The sequence below is a fragment of the Pyxicephalus adspersus genome, chromosome 8, assembly GCF_032062135.1.
Source record: "Pyxicephalus adspersus chromosome 8, UCB_Pads_2.0, whole genome shotgun sequence".
Lineage (NCBI taxonomy): Eukaryota > Metazoa > Chordata > Amphibia > Anura > Pyxicephalidae > Pyxicephalus > Pyxicephalus adspersus.
Window position 1 is genome coordinate 58325640 of NC_092865.1, and position 16607 is coordinate 58342246.

Below are 16607 nucleotides of genomic sequence, written 5' to 3' on the forward strand. Positions count from 1 at the left end.
CTGGTCAACATGGGTATAAATGGTGGCACTGAAACACTGGTCACAGAGGTGCTAGGGAGAGGTACATGTGGGAAAAGGCACCAACAAAGGTCATAGGCATTTAAAATTATAGGCCATTGTTTACCATCTTTGTAAAAGGATCAGAGCTAAGGTTTAAGATTGAGCATTTGACATTTTGAACCACATAATTATGGCTAGATTGGACAATTGTAATTGTGTTTGTGGGCAGGGCCGTATTTACACATTATGCCATTCTAGGCACACCTAAATGATAATCCCCTTTTGTACAAGCACTGCCCTTCATGTCATGTGATTATCACTGTAAAGACTAATGTTAGAAAGCCCTAATTAAAGCAGCATGGGGTCTTTGCATGGGGTATATGTAGGACTCTACAGACCAAGAAAACAAAGGAAATGCTGAATTTAACCCCAAATGTCCAGAGGGAGCCAGAAGTGCCAACAAAAAAAGAAGGAAAACATTTTTCACACTTGCGGCTCAATGCTGCCGCCTCTAATCCTGCTACTTTAAGTGTCCTAATAGACAATGCAGCCCTGTCTGTGGCCAAGGTTAATGTTTTTGGAAATTCACTGTGGTTTACCCCTACTAGAGGCAGATGCTATTGTGTCAGTGAATACGCTTTCTCATTGTCCTAATATGCATGCTCATTTCATACAGATCTAAATGTTCATAAATATGAATACGTTTGACAACTAGATGCATGCATTGCTAAGCTATATGCCTCTGGCCAACCCAATTCATGACAAAACTGATATTTTAGGGGTGTGTTGGTTCATGGTTTCAAAAACATTGAGTCAAATTACCGTAAATTGTCAGATTTTCTAGTATAGTTGTAAAAATGGGAGCTCTCATGGTGACTTTGCAATGGAAACCTTTTGGGTCAACACCTTGAGACAGTGGAAATCTAGAAGATAATATAGGAGTGTTGGTAGGAAACTAGACCAAGAGTTCTTTTTATTGATTATGAACTCTGATTGGATCACTTTGCCAAGGTTATCATCATCACCAATCCTAATAGGTACTGGTATGACTTTAAAAGATATAAATAGATTTGGCTTTATATATTTGGATAGATAGGAACTGAATAGCTGAAAAAATAGGCAAAGTAAATGTATGAAAATGGCAAATCTTGAATACACAAGCATCTGAAAATTCTGAGATTTTTGCTGATGTCTTGGTACCATCGAAATGTGAAATGGAGATCCAATTACTGACAATGACTCTTTCCTCTATAATCTATTCTGAATGCTGCAGCCAGACTCATCCATCCTTCCACCGCTCCTCTTCGGCTGCCTCTCTTTGTAGTTCTCTTCATTGAATTCCATTTCACCTGAGAATCAAATTCATCTCCTGTGCTTTGCCTTCAAATCCCTCCACAGTTCTTGTCCCACTTACCTTTCTGCCCTGATTACTTACCTTTCTGCCCTGCCTACTCCCCTAGCCGCTGTCTTCGCTCCTCCTATGACCTACTAATGACTCATAACCTCATCACATGCACGCCTCCAAGACTTTTCTAGAGCTGCCCCAACTCTCTGGAATGGTCTTCCTCATCCTATAAGGCTTACTCCTACTTTCTGCTTATTTAAAAGAGCTCATAAAATCCATGTTTTCAAACTTCCCTACCCCTTTTTTTCTCTCTTCTAAACCCTCACTACTCACCCACCATTCCATATGCCCCCTCCTATTGTGTCATAGATTGTAAGCTTCTCTGGGCAGGGTCCTCTCCTGCTCCTGTGTCACTGTCTGTATCTGTCTGTCATTTACAACCCTTATTTAATGTACAGCTCTGCGTAATATGTTGGCGCTTTATAAATCCTGTTTATTAATAATAATAATCATAATGTCCTTTGACAAATCAAGTCCACTTCTCAGCCATGATTTCTGGTTTATTGATACAGAAAAAATGTTTTTATAGTTCTTTTTAATTTCTTGGAGATTCATCTCCACAGCTTTATTATTTGTTTATTATTTGGTGCCATTGCCCCTAAGGAGTTAAGAAATCTTGATTTACACCATAAACATCAAGTTTCAACTGACACATATCCGTATTTCCAGCTGCAGCTGAATCTTACCCTAGTCAGCCAGTCTGTAACATTTCTGACAATCTAATAACATTGTCCTAGCACCGTGGCATGTTTTCTTAATATATCTTCAGAACTGAACTTGTTTCTGTTGTTTTTGCAATTACCCATGAAGGCTAAATCCCTGTTTAATTTAACATTTGGTACAAAACAAGAACTTATGATGGAGGTCGTGTAATGCTAGATTCCACCCACACTTGGATAAAGAATGCAGGAATAAATTAATGGCTCATTTAACGTTTGTAGCTATGACACGATTAAAGAAAAAAAAAAATTCCAGGAAGATGAAGAACAGAGGGGAGTCCATTTAAGAGAAGTACATTAGAAGAGGAAATGTCTCCCATGTGTTCAAGGGATTTTTAAAGGAAAACAATGAAAGGAGAACTATTTCATCCAGTATGTGAACAATTACATGGACCAATTTGCTGATCAAAAGATAACCTGTAAACGCTAGGCCACAGCCATGTTAACGTAACTCGTTCTAACTCCTGCAGAGAATCTCAAACATCAAGCTTCAGTCATTTCATGAGTAACTGTCTGTTTTGAATCAGTGAAAAGTTAAAGGTAGCTCATAAAATCTTTTTTCACTTTTGCCTTCTTACACGCTATCCCTACAGGCAAGCCAGAATACCAGTGTTTTTTTATTATTATTTTCCTTTGTTTAATTTTCCCTAACAAGTTTCTTTGATGTGGGTCAATTGGTGGGTCTACCTGGTATGGTCCTGTATTGGTCCCATCATTGTCATTTAACATATCTTGAAGATCAACAAATGTTTTTTTAAAGGTTAGGCAAACATTCCTTAAAATTTTGTGAGAGATCTTTGGCGTAACGAAAATTTACAAAGAATAATCTATCCTTTAAGTGATAGGTAATTTCCCTTAAACTTTAATTGGTTTGTTGAACTTCAAAGAATATTCGCATATCTTCAAAGAACATTACCCCAACTACAACGACTATTCACGCAAGTTGAAAGATACAGCTGCCCAACTTTACATTAACTGAACCTGAATACGTTCGCCCAACTGTAAAATTCACATAATGCAAACATTAATTTTACTACACTTGCCCAACGTCAATGTTCACATTCAACTCCAGAACATTGGATTGCCACTATTTGTACAACTCTCAATGATTCATAAAAAGCCTTTGACCTAATGCACAGAACATAAACACAAACTGTTTCACTGGACAAACCACTATGTGGATTAGTTAAAAATATAATACTAAAATTACATTCCAGACAAACATCTAATAAAAGCAGTCTTATGTGCCAAAGGATTTCGTTTTCTCCATTAAGCCATGAGATTTTTAAACCCCTGCACAAAACAGCCAAATTAGAGGACCTGATTTTTCCTAAATTTGTGTTTTTGAAATGGCCCTGGATTCCGTTTTTTAGATATGCTTGTGAATTTTTTCAGGTTAATGTAAATTTCTGCAGCAACTTGCCCAAATGGAGTGTTATAGACATGCTAAAGTCGTTCTTATTATTAAGAAAAAGCAAAGAATCAACCAATCCTGTACAGAGATTTTACCAAAAACTTAGTAAACCTCTATAAACAACAAATGGGTGTTTCCTGCTGGTTGGTAATTTGTGGTCATTTATGGCCAACATAGTTAAATCAGATCTGATTGATGGGCAGTAAAGTTTAATGTGAACATATCTTAGTGGCCCAGTGATCAAAGTAAACTACAGATAGCAACTAAAAGCAGAGCCTGTAACATTATCAGTTAACAGAACTCTGCTGTACTCTGTTACTACAGATGGTATTCCCACACTGAGCTTGGCTATTTTGTTCATTGCACAGCATATAGATAATTAAGCCAGGCTGTCAATCACAAAGACACCTCTGTCCTTCCCACAACAGTTATCAATACTCTGAGCATAAGTTTGTAGCCAGGGGAGTGGTTAAAATTAGAAATTGTGGCTTGGCTATTGACTTAAGACAAAAAGTCAGAGCTTGTATATCAGTGCTATTAAGTCTTCACAGATGCAGGGCTTGAAACAGCCAATCATATTTTATTATTAATACACTGTATTTATATATACTATATATGCTTAACAAAGTCCATAGTCATATCACTAACTTTCCCCCAATCGGGGAAGCCAATTAACCTAACAGCATTTTTTTGGAATGTGGGAAGAAACCAGAGTACCCAGAGGTAACCCTCGAAGAACATGCCCTGGACGAGAATCGAAACTGGGACCTAGTGCTGCAAAGGCCAGAGTGCTAACTTCTGGGCCCCCATGCTGCACATATTTTTGGCTTATATGCTTGGGGTAAAGGACAACATCATCTTTTGTAATAATAATAAATTTGCATGAATACTGTAACTGTCTGTTTAAACACACATAAGGAGGAAAAGCCTCCAACAGGACACCTTCCTTGAGAAATCCAATAGATCCGTGGCTGGAGTGCATGTGAAAAAAATGACTGCAAAAGGTCAGGGGAACTCTAACATCCCTACCATACCCCTATGTCAATATAAAGCCAATTTTCCTAAAGGGGGGGTGCAAATAACCTAACTGCATGGTTTTGGGATGTGGGAGGAAACCCCATGCAAACACTGGGACAACATAGAAAATCCATGCAAATAGATTCTGTCCGGATTCAAATCTGGAACCTTGCAAAGAAAAGAGTGCTTTCCATTGAGCCAACTGTGACTAATCTACAAGCCTCTGTATTTATTACAGTAATAAAAGGAAGCGCAAATATGTAGAATGTGATAGCAACGTAAATAATTACTTTAAGATAGAATTCAATCAAGCATCTCTCCATCATAGTAGAACTTTATGGCATCATAGATTACCGGAACGTTGTACTTCCAATGATTTGTTTTATTTATGAACTCATGTATGAAATCAGAAATGTAATGCTCTCCTTGTCTTTCATTTTATTGTTCAATAACAAACAAGCCCGCATCTTGCCAAAAAAATAGAGTTCATGTATCAGTAATTAATTCTTCATTAGAGCAGGAATAAACATAAACCAATACAATGACCTTCTTAATTAGGCTATTATGAACACCCTGCTGGTCATTTCTCATTTTTAGGTAATATATGCTGTTATCTTTTGTTCCTGCCCCTTCTGGTGCATATTGGCTGCATAATTGACTTTATATTCCCTAGATGATACCAGGAACACGGGGAAAAAAAGACAAATGAACAACATTACAGAAATGGGCCACATATGTGGCAAAATGTGCTTTAGATTCAAATTGGTTTCAGGTCTGGGGGCAGGATGTTGTTTTACAAGCCATTTATAAATCGGTGTCACAATCCTCCTGTGTTAAATATCAGATGAGTTTATGGGGTTCCTGTAAAGATCCGTTTTATGGGACTCACCATAAAGCGTGATTGAGCAGCCCTTGCTAATCAATGCAAATGTTTTTTTTACTGGCTCCCTTGGCTTGCGCTGATAACATTCGCCTTTGAAATGGTAAGACAATGAATCTGGATTTGTAGCTGCATTAGTATTGTCATATGTTGTCTTTACACAAATTGATGGACAACTAAATCCAAGGAGAACAAATCAATTGCATCTTACCGGTTAGATGTGGCTGCATTTTAAAGAAATGCATGTTTCCAGAATGTCCTTGGTCCAGTTCACCAAACCAGATTGGATTACAACCATGGCTCCTTCCATAGATAATGTGCAGCAATGCATGTGGTCAATAAACCAACATATAGACACTATGGGCCATAATTACTAGACTGTCATGGGAGAACCTGCGGGACCTGGCAAACTTGAAATGGATGAGGTCCACTATTGGAAACATTTGACAAATAAAAGCAAATTATTTTTAAGAAACCTATTCCAGGTTTGCTAGATCACATAGGTTCTTTCATGATATTTTATTTTTCCAAATCTTGAAGAACCTTAATAAATCAGGCTGCAAGTTTCTACGAATTAATAATTCCTGAGCAATGAATGTTCTTACCAAACGATATCACAGTTTATGATTCCATACATATGGCAAAGTTTGCTCAACAGCACCGCTCTACAGACCACTGTGTGGGCTACAGAAGAGATTATGAAGACACCAGGGATATGTTAAATGACAGCCATCCATGCATGAGTGCTTCTGTGCATGAATGTTCACTGCCTAGCCACATCTGTACATGTGCTGAAAGATGGATGATAATTGCCCAAAGCATTCCACCCGGCTGGTTTGCTCAGGGCACCTGGGAAACATTGTGGATCCTTTGCCGCTTTTTAATAGGATGGGTTAGGAGTCATTCTCAACAACATTTATCTGTGTCTGTTTGGACCTTAAGGGACATTGTAATTTGCATGAGGGCAAAACAGTGTGCATGAGTTATGTCATTCCAGCCTGGCCAATCAAGATGATGAAGATGTTGGCACTGGTGGAGGAGAACAAAGAAATGAGTTTAGTTAAATAATTGCAAACAGGCGAGCAAGTTCGGTTTATTGCAGAGGGGACATATCTGGTCCCTAATAAAGAACCTATCTGCTCACTTTTTTTAATATTATTTTTAGGTTAGTTCCACATTAAGGTGCCATTTTGGTAACCTAAAACTGACCTACATTTCCATTCCATCGGTCATCACTGTGTGATTCTTGTCCATATTGCCAACAAAAATATTTACGCCTAGCTCTCTTCCTATTGTGCATGCCGTTTTTATTTCCATGGCCTCCAGCGGTCCAATGGAGTATGATCATCCAATGGGAATGGATACATCCATGCTGTACATGCGCATTAAGAAGAGTATTCACCTATTTTTGCTTTTTAATAAATAAGTCATTTATAATGAATACACTGAACCTATGACAGTAATTAAATTTTAAATATGGATAAAAAGTTTTTATCCCTAGCCTTCTAACCCATCCTTGAAGCTGACCGCTAGCTGTGCACGCCATCAACAACGCCACAAGATGTGATTAGAACGCATCTTTGCCCTAACACAAGCTGATTTTTCAAATACAATAAAGGCAGTGGATGAATAACACATGTTTTACAGGAATGGTAAAGATTCTGGATTCTTGTGTACAGAAAAAAAGTGGATTATATTGAAGCCAGAATTTCAACAAAAAATCAATAGCATTTTGTTCCACTTTCTTCTTCACATGAGCCGTGTTGTCGTTTATCCCTTCTGTCTGCACTGAACACGTCACATTGTAGCCAGAGTTATCCTATCTGACAAGAGAGCGGGCAGACGCCACTTGGAAACATATCTCACAGCCTGCATGGGTGGCAATTCGCCAAAATTGTCTGTATTGTTGGAGGAACGGCTGGTGATGGGGCATCTGCAGGGGGCACTTTTGAAAGATGCAATCTCGTCATTTACTTGGTACATTGACTTTTTCTTTTCTGAGCAAATGGAAGAATAGGTGACAATAATATACGTTTCACTGCATTTACAAAAGCTGCGTAAGGGAATTGAAGCTATTGAAAGAACTCAATTCCTATTATCAATCAGCTCTCATATTGAATAATTAACAAATCCCCAATTCATTTTTGGCCACAGTTTTTGATTTTTATTGGCTAGCTCTTGCAGATTATTGTTTTATTATTAATTGAATTCACTGTAGCTCTCACCTCTAGTGCTTTCTGATTGATAACAATCAACACCCTGGCTAAACCAACTGCTGCTTGAAATTAAAGTGTGGGTAAAGCTTAAAAATGGATTTCTAAGTTCATTGAATTGAATTCCTGTAATGGGCATTTATGTGACACAAATGGTAAGCATCAGGATGCTAGAGGTCTACTCATACATTCACGCATTCTTCACATTGAATTCAGTTAGAAAATGTATGAATCACGAGTCACATATTTCTTACTAAATCCAATATGAAAAACGTATAATTTTTGGATAAATATTGGATGACTGTTGGGAACAAACTTTTATAAATAGATCCCTGGTTATGTATATTCATCCTTATGCTGATAATACACTATTTATAAATCAGTGAATAAGACATTCACCAAATATTCTGGTGGAGAACTTGGCAACAGAGAATGATCAATGAATATCAGATTTATTGCTTTAAAAATAAACTCATATGTGATAATTTTGGGTGGGATGTTCATCCAAAATTGATTGGGCATTTTTGGTGATTGGTTACCTATTGTAATAAAAAGAAAACCAATTTTTGTACTACAATCAGATATCATGGTGAAAATGATCATTATATTGATTGAATATCAAACAAGTGGATGGTACATACGGGGCCTGGATCAGAAGCTTCTGGGCACCATACTAGGTAAACCTGGGCCCCCTTCTCCCATTTTTTGAAGTTCTAGCATTGTGCCAACATGATCTTTTCATTGTGGCCTGGTACAGACCTACCCCTTGCCCCACCCAATGGTGGTCCTATGTACAAATACTACTTGCAAGGATTGATTTTACTCAATCATAATCACATTTGTAATATCATTCTGAAAAAACATCAGGAGAATATTACATGGTGGATGCCTATCAATATACCCCGGGCAAATAACCTGCTCATCAGACCGATGAATGTTGGTCACATGACCAGGCATGGTAGGGATGTGGAATTTCCAGTATTTCAGGACAGAGATACATTGATGTCCAGCCTTTCATTAACTAATTCAGACTGAATGTTGCAACAAAGGTCTTAAGGTGGTCTAAAGGTTTTAAGGTGGAACTAAACTTTTATCAATAAGCTTGCACCCTATTGCTTGCCCCTCTTAATTCTTTCAATAAAAGGAATGCACCCCTTATACCAAACCAGCATTAGCTGTAGTATTTAAGCCAAAATACTATTTTTTTGTTTTGTTGCCTTTAATAACCTCTTGTGATCTTTGGGAATACCATTGATTATTGTTGAATTGTTTATACACTGCAGTGGGTCCAAGCACTTTGCACCTACAAAACATATTTATGAATGTTATAACTTGTAGAAAAAATAAACTCAATAGTACAAGTTCCATTTAAAGAGATTCTTGCGAGGGGTCTTTGGATCTTGGCTCTTGCTCAAGCTCTGAAACGTTTATAATGAAACACATTTGGACTGGGCTGAAATGCCACAAGCATGACAGCTACAAGGAAACTCCCTTCATGTAGAAGTTTGAAAAAGGCTATGTTAAAATGCCTTTTTATGTGTTTGTTTCATTTCCATATAAAGTATGTAACAGTAACATCATTTAAGTGTTTCAGACACAGCTATCACTTGCTTCTGCTGTGAATCTGTCACCCTGCGGGACAATCGATTGGTCTTATCAGGATTGGTTTGCCTAGTATTGGAGATAGCCCATTACAATGTTAGTGGAAGATTAAGGTTTATTGTAGACATTATTATCTCAAATGTATATATCATTAACATTTTCTGCATGTCATGTCACTAGCTGTCCCTCAGAAGAGCCTACAATCTAATGTCCTTGCTCTAGTCATATGTTACTGAGTTCAGTTTTGGGGAAAACCAAATAACCTACTTATGCTTTTAGGATGTTGGTGGAAACCCAAGCAAATACATTGCTATATCCACATAATTGTGCAATGCTGCATCAAAAAGGGAATAAAAAGGCCCTGTGAATCGTACTTTTTTGCTTCTTCTCTGCCCCAAGTAACAATTCCATCCCTCTTTTCTATATTAAAACCAAAATATGGGAGTCCCGGTAATACCAGAATTGTTCTGGTTCTTCTTTTCTCCGGATGACCTCTTTATCACTTTTTGTTGCATTAGGAGCAAGATATATGGCTCATTGGTATGCCAGTTGCATCCATGAGATAAGACAAGACAAGTTATTCTTCTGTCTCAGGAGTCATCTCCGTCCCTCTTTGCTGCACCAGAAGCCAGATATAGGAGGCCCAGTTATTCCAGAATTGTTCTTCTATTGCTCCAAATGACATCCTAATTCCTATTTTGCTGGATCAAAAGTGAGATTTGAGGAGGCCCAGCCATTCATATTTGTTTCAAGTGGTATCTTCATCCCCCTTTGCCCCAACTCTCTGTTATACCAGATTTGTCGTAGTCTCTTTTTTTCTAAGTGCCATCTCCATACTTTTTTGTTGCATCAGAAATAGGATACAAAAAGCCATATCATGCCAGAATTGTTCTAGTTCTCTTTGGTCTGAGTGACATTTCATTCATTGTTGTTGCATCAGAAGCAAAGAACACCTGTTGTGTCAGAATCCTTATGTTTCTTAATTGCTCCAAATTAAGTCCTAATCCTTTGTGCTGCGTCAGAAGCAACATATAAGGGGCATTGTAATGCCAGAATTGTTCTGGTTCTTCTTTGTTCCAAGTGCCTCTCCATCTCTCCGTGCTGTGTCAGATATCAGATTTAGGAGACCTTGTCAAGCCAAAATTGTTCTGGTTTTACTTTGCTCCAAATGATATCTTCAACCCTTTTTACTGCATCAGAAGTAAAATACAGGAGACCCAGTCATTGCAGAATTGTTCTGGTTCTTCTTTGATCCAAGTGAAGTGACATCTCCTTCCCTCTGCAATAAAAGCAAGATATAAAAGGTTCTGTACTGGCAGAATTATTCTGGTCCTCATTGGTTCAGGTGACACCTCCATCCATCTTTGCTGCATCAGAATTGAGGTATAAGCGGCCCCATTAGCCAGAATTGTTCAGGTTCTTCTTTGCTCCAAACTACATCTCCACCTCTATTTGTGCATCATAAGAGGCCCTGTCATGTCAGAATCATTCTGGTTTTTGCTTTGTTCCAAGTGATATCTCAATCCATTTTTGTTAGCGGGACTTATTGTCAGTTTTACAGTAAACATCAGAACTTGTTGTCCCTATTGTCAGTAGTTAAAGTAGACAGAAGGACAGAATGTCATTTCAAGGCTTATCTGGTTGTTTGCAATTGTTTTACTTGTTTTATTACTTCAGTTATATCCAGGTGTTTTTACGTTAGAACTTGGACAAAAATGCTTGATTTACATGCAGCCCTCTATATAATTCATTGCTAAAAATTGACCCTTGGGCTTATCCAGTTTAGACAACACTGGGCTAAATAAAGCTGGATGTCCATCAGCCAAGAAATTAGAAGGGCACTATCTGACTTGCTGCAGTTTCTAATGAGAAGCTCATTCAACTAGAGCCTAACAACTGTGCAAAACTAAAGGGAAAACTGGAGTTCAGCTTTAGGCAGATAGCTTGCTCCTTTTAAAAAAAAAAAACACAACTTAACCCGCAAAAATCTGGAGGTGGGTGAGGAAACCTATTTTAGTGAATCATAAAGGAAAATACTATTATAGGAATCTGCAGAGAACATCTGTACAAATGAATCACAGACCTAAAAGCATTTCTTTCCAAAAAGTCAAATGGATTATACTCTTTATTGAAAGGCCGCTAAGCCTAAATTACCCATTGCCCTATATAGACATGTGAGTAATAGAGTCAAATATATAAGTCAAACTTAGCAAATTTAGAAAATTAGCAAGTTGCTGAAGAAGAATCAGCATTTGTTGTCTGTAGCAACTGGTCAGAATAACCCATCAGTTATGTGTCTGGTCAGAATTAACAAGAGGCTTTATAAATAGCAGCTTGTCCATTCTGGTTTTATTGTTCAATATGTTACATTTTCTGTTTATGCACTCAAATGTATTGCTTGCAGAAACAATAGCCACTTGGAGTCTGTATGTTCTTCCAGAGTTCCTGCACATTCAATGCTCTTATTTTCAAAGACATTCTAAAAATGCATAGGTAGGTTATATGGCTTCTTCCCAGAAATAGCCCTAGCACATGTATAGAGTGCTGGGGACATTATGTCATGTGCCCCTAGCTTTTAATATTAGATATTATTGCAGTGTTTTTTTCACATCAGCTTTTCGTGATTTACACATGCTTGTCCTTCCATATTTTTCTTATTGTGCTAGATATACAAATTTGTTGAATAGCCTCCAGGGGGAGCTCTGTAACTCACTCCTGCCCACTTAGCATTGTGCATTGTTTTTTTTACCAGCCTGCCAACTCAAAGGTTTTCTTTGTATGGAGGAGAGGTAAGTACAACTGTTGTATAGCATTATAGAGCAGGAAGCAGAACCTACATAAATGAACCTACATGGGGGCAAAGACCCTGCCCTCGCACCATGTATAAACGTAAATTTTTATATACTATGCTAAGCACCAAGGTTTTTTAAATAGTAAAGTGACCCAGTCATTACATAAAGGAATTCCAATCAGGTCTACCTGGAAAGAAAATCTTCCAAACACCAACACTTCCAAAAGTGTCAGTCTCTTGGTCCTCCGCTGCGTGATTACTCGCGCTGACCTCCGTGTGACTATAACACAGACATGGGGGTCACCGAAAACAACCAATGAATGCAAGGGGGTTCTTGAACAGAATGGCACTCTAATACCACTAGCAGTGGGGTAGGTAAGTCATCATTCTCCTTTTTTAAAGATAGCTTGCTCGAGATTTTTTTTTCTGCCTCACAATAATAAAATTTAATAATGTCACATGTGCATCTCCAAAAAAAATTAACAGATGATACGTTTCTTTTACTCCTTAACATTATTTAAATATGGAAATAACATTTTTTGGGGATTTTTTTCTGCAAGGAAATTATAGGCAGATTTTGTATTCTAAAGCCAAAACACATTAAAAAGAAAGTTCTCTAATTCACTCTTTATTTCTTATAAATACAGCTGGATGCTTGCTGTTTACATTGGCCTAGAAGGACGGCTGTGATGCCAATTTAAATCTAAACTGACCGCACAAAATAATTGTGCATGTTCAAAAAAATACAACAATCTTTCTGTGGACAAAAATGCTTACTGTTTATGAAGTTCCGTCTGTGCTAGCAATACTGTTTTTTTTTTTGTGTGAAATAAGCAAAAGAAAAAAACGTAAAAGTAAAAAAAATAAAATAAAGTAATATTACAAAAAAATAATAAAAAAAATAGTGTTCTACTCCATGAGAGTGAAGAGCAGTCATTCCCAAATGGTTATTTATCAATTGACGGTCTCAGAAGTTGTAGAGTTAGATTGGGTGATGTGCCTACCGTGCTGATCACTGTTCTCCCTGCTGGAGAAATGACATAAGGAAGCAAAGCCCTGCCACTACCAATATGGTCACCTCTGCACTGAGATCCATTGCAGAACAAGAAATAGTGGGGAAGAGATCAGCTGCAGAGACCAATACTACTGACTAGTGGGTTGCCCCGTGCCTACCCTTTTAAAATTTTCTTAGTATGGCTTCATTGGCAGCTAAAATAAAAGTCAAATTAAAGCAGGAAACACCATGATGGATTCTGCATACAGATCAGTTAGCAGTGGTCATTCCTTGTAGAAGTCCACATGCTGGGGGGGGGGGTTAGCAGGTATGGGGGTAATATAGTATAAAATAATTTGTGTATGAATACCAGATGCCTAAATTTATAAGACAGACCTGTTTCAATTCTGATTCTGTTTTCAATGCCGATCTTTTTTTGTTTAGTGGTCACTGTACAGAGCTAGAAACAAACAAAAGCAAGTGAAGATTTAAAATTGAACACCAACATAAAATTAAAAAAAAAAACAGGAAAGAAATTGTAATACGTGCATTAGCTAATTACCAAGCACTTTGTTTTTCTATGTTTGAAAAGCAAAGAATGAAACAAGGAAGTTTAAAGTGGATTAAATATGAGTTCCTGTTTGCTGGTTCACTGATTTAGTGCTTTTGGAAGGGTTTTTTTTTTTTATTTTTTTGGCATGCATGATAAGTAATTTATCTGTGCAATGCTTCTGGGTAGTATTTATTATCCCTAAATATTTCTTACTCCTCAGAAAATGCCCTTATTTGCTTTTCAGAACAGAGCCATTTTTAGGCCAACATCATCACATTGGCTTTCTGAACTGATATACTGATTCATGAATGACACAATTATGTAAATCCTGTGTCTCTGTGGCTCAGATTGTGTTCACAAATGATCAGTCCTTGCTGCTGCCTTTCTCATTGCTACAATATTACAATCTGATCACTGGAGAAGAGAAAATGCTTTTTTTGGTTATAGCCGGGCACTCAACTAGAACACAAGGATTCCTTTTTTATGATTATGAAAACAATATTCTGTTGTTGTATAATTTGACGGGTCAGGAATTCAGCATCCACTAAATAAAGAAAAAAAATGCAAACTTTGTACATTTTTATACTTTGTTCTGCACTAGAACCCTGGTGCCCTTGGCATCTGACTGCGTGTTACAATATGATAAGCACAGCCCAGCTCATGTTGCAGAATTCATTCCTCTTCCTGATTATAAAATGACATGTCCATGCAATGAAGATTCCAATTCACTGATTACTCCTCTGTGATTAAGGGACAGGTGCACTTTGAGTTTAGTTTTCCAGACTGCACTGAGCAACGTGTGACAGTCTGGATGGAAAACAGGCTCAGCATGAAATTTAGACCTGCTAAACTTCAGGAAATGGGGAAAATCTGGCAGACCTCCATAGTTTCACTCAGCTGGTTTTCTGCTGTTCTTCTAAATCTAAAGTGCTTAGTTGATCCGTGGAATAGAAGACGTTGTGTCAAGCAGGGAATTAGTGTTCTCACTTGACTCGCACCATAGATTGCTAAAATGAACAGAACAACAAGACTAATAAATCCAAGGACCACCGAGGTGTCCCACTATGTGCTGTTTGGATAACAGGGACACTTTGTTTTTATCCATCAGAGATGAAATCCCTTGCCTTCTCCCACTGGCCTAAGTCTTGTTTTGGCAGGAGGACTGAAAGCCAGCATGTGGTCCTGCTCGGTGACCTGATCTGGTTTTAATTGGAACCCAGCGGCGTAACCTACTTTTAGAACCCTTTGACTGCTGCACGTTGTGTGCGTGTATATAACGTGCACACCAGATCATGCATGTAGTTTCTCTCCAGCTGTAAGTCCCAGCATGTCTTTTTAGGTGGAACTTGTAGTTCCTTAGGGGAGCTTTTTAAAACTAATATGTATAAATCAGATACCAATTATCCCAATTGTATCCCTAGCAGATACTCTAACATTTCAGCCCCAACCGAAAATAATATTTAAATTCAAAGTACTTAATGTAGAGCTAAATTATATGTTAGCGTGAGATAACCTTTGAATATTCCACTTTGAATCAACTGCTGCAGCCATTGCAAAATCAAATGATGGTGTCATGTTCCCATAATAATCCCTTTTAGGTACAACAAATAAATAATTGGGGAGACCAGCTTTGAGAGAGGGATAGCTCTGCTATGGCTCTGTGGTAGGGAGCGGAGATAAGCTTCTGAAAGGAAATCCCGTCACTAGAGACTTACTGAGGAATGCAAAGCCAGCGTGTGGCTAACAGATATCAGTTTTGGGTAAAGTTGGCTTTTAATGAAAATCTCTGGTGTAATTAAAACGCAGAATCTATTTTCAAAATGAAGAGCTATTGAAGTGATTAAACAAAACCAAGTAGAGGAACTTAAGGAAATGTTTGCTAATAAGTCTTGCATTTCCAAAGCAGCCGGCCTCAGTCGGGGTTCCGTAGAACCCCATGGATCCTTCAGAAATTGCTTTGGGTTCTATGAGCTTTGGCTTATTTAGTACAGTTGAAGCTTGCATAGTTTTAGGGCTATTGTTACTTTGTGGAACCAACTACATGACTCTAATGATGTTTGTTGTTTTCTAGTCTAACCACCCCTTTAAGGAAGGGATTCTTTCTACTGACCTTCAATAAATTGGTTTTAGCATTGGGTTCCCTGAAACCTGGAAATTATTTTAGGGTTCTTTGGGGCTAAAAGACTGAGAGAGTTCTTCGTTGTACATTTGTTTTAAAAAGTAGTTGTATACAGAGATCAATAACTCAAGGTGAAATTTACAAATGCAATGAGAGCAATGCTTCTTTGCCTTTTCATCTTTCTCTGTACAGCTCTGTTCTTGGTTTTATTGAGAGGCAGAATGCCTATTGTATGTAAAGTAAAAAAAAAAAATATATATATATATATATACCGGTATATATATATATACATCATCATCAGTTCAAAAGTAATAAACTAAGTTTAAAAAGTATAAACTTTTAAAAGAAAAGTTAAAATTTGATCAAAAAAACTTAAAGCTAGATGGCTAGTATGCCAGCCAGGCAGCCATCATTTGCATAGGTGTTCTGCAACAGTGACCTTCCTGTGTTTTTGCAGCACAGGTCTCTTTTCCCTTTAACTGTCCTATGTGTAATATTGACGCTTCACAAACAAAAGATGCAGGTTCTCCGTGTTTACTCGATGCCATGGGCACTGTGCCAGGGAATGTGTTTGTAGTTTGGTTTCTTAGCTTCAATGAATAGCTGAAGAGTGGCACACTTACAGAGGAATTTGTTTTCTGCAGGAAGATCTGTCTGCATTGTAAGTGCCCACGGGAGGAGCACAGCGCCACAGCGATGCCTCTAGAGATGGAGAAAACCATGAATAAATTGATGTTTGACTTTCAGAGGAATTCCACATCTGACGACGACTCCGGCTGTGCTCTGGAAGAATATGCATGGATTCCTCCTGGACTGAAACCAGAACAGGTACGCTTCTTTATTCATTCCATGTGTACGGTGCTGTGTCTTCTGTCAACAGGTGGTAATTATGTTTTGTAA

At 37.9% G+C, this 16607-nt stretch overlaps 1 protein-coding gene across 2 annotated transcripts in view; it reads left to right on the forward strand.

Annotated features, from left to right (window-relative positions):
• PRICKLE2 (prickle planar cell polarity protein 2) overlaps positions 1-16607 on the forward strand; it is a 183961-nt gene that overhangs the window by 111805 nt on the left and 55549 nt on the right. For both annotated transcript variants that reach the window (XM_072420811.1, XM_072420812.1), the window contains one exon: positions 16352-16535. In XM_072420811.1, the coding sequence (XP_072276912.1) occupies positions 16352-16535 (184 nt within the window). The remainder of the gene's footprint in view (positions 1-16351; positions 16536-16607) is intronic.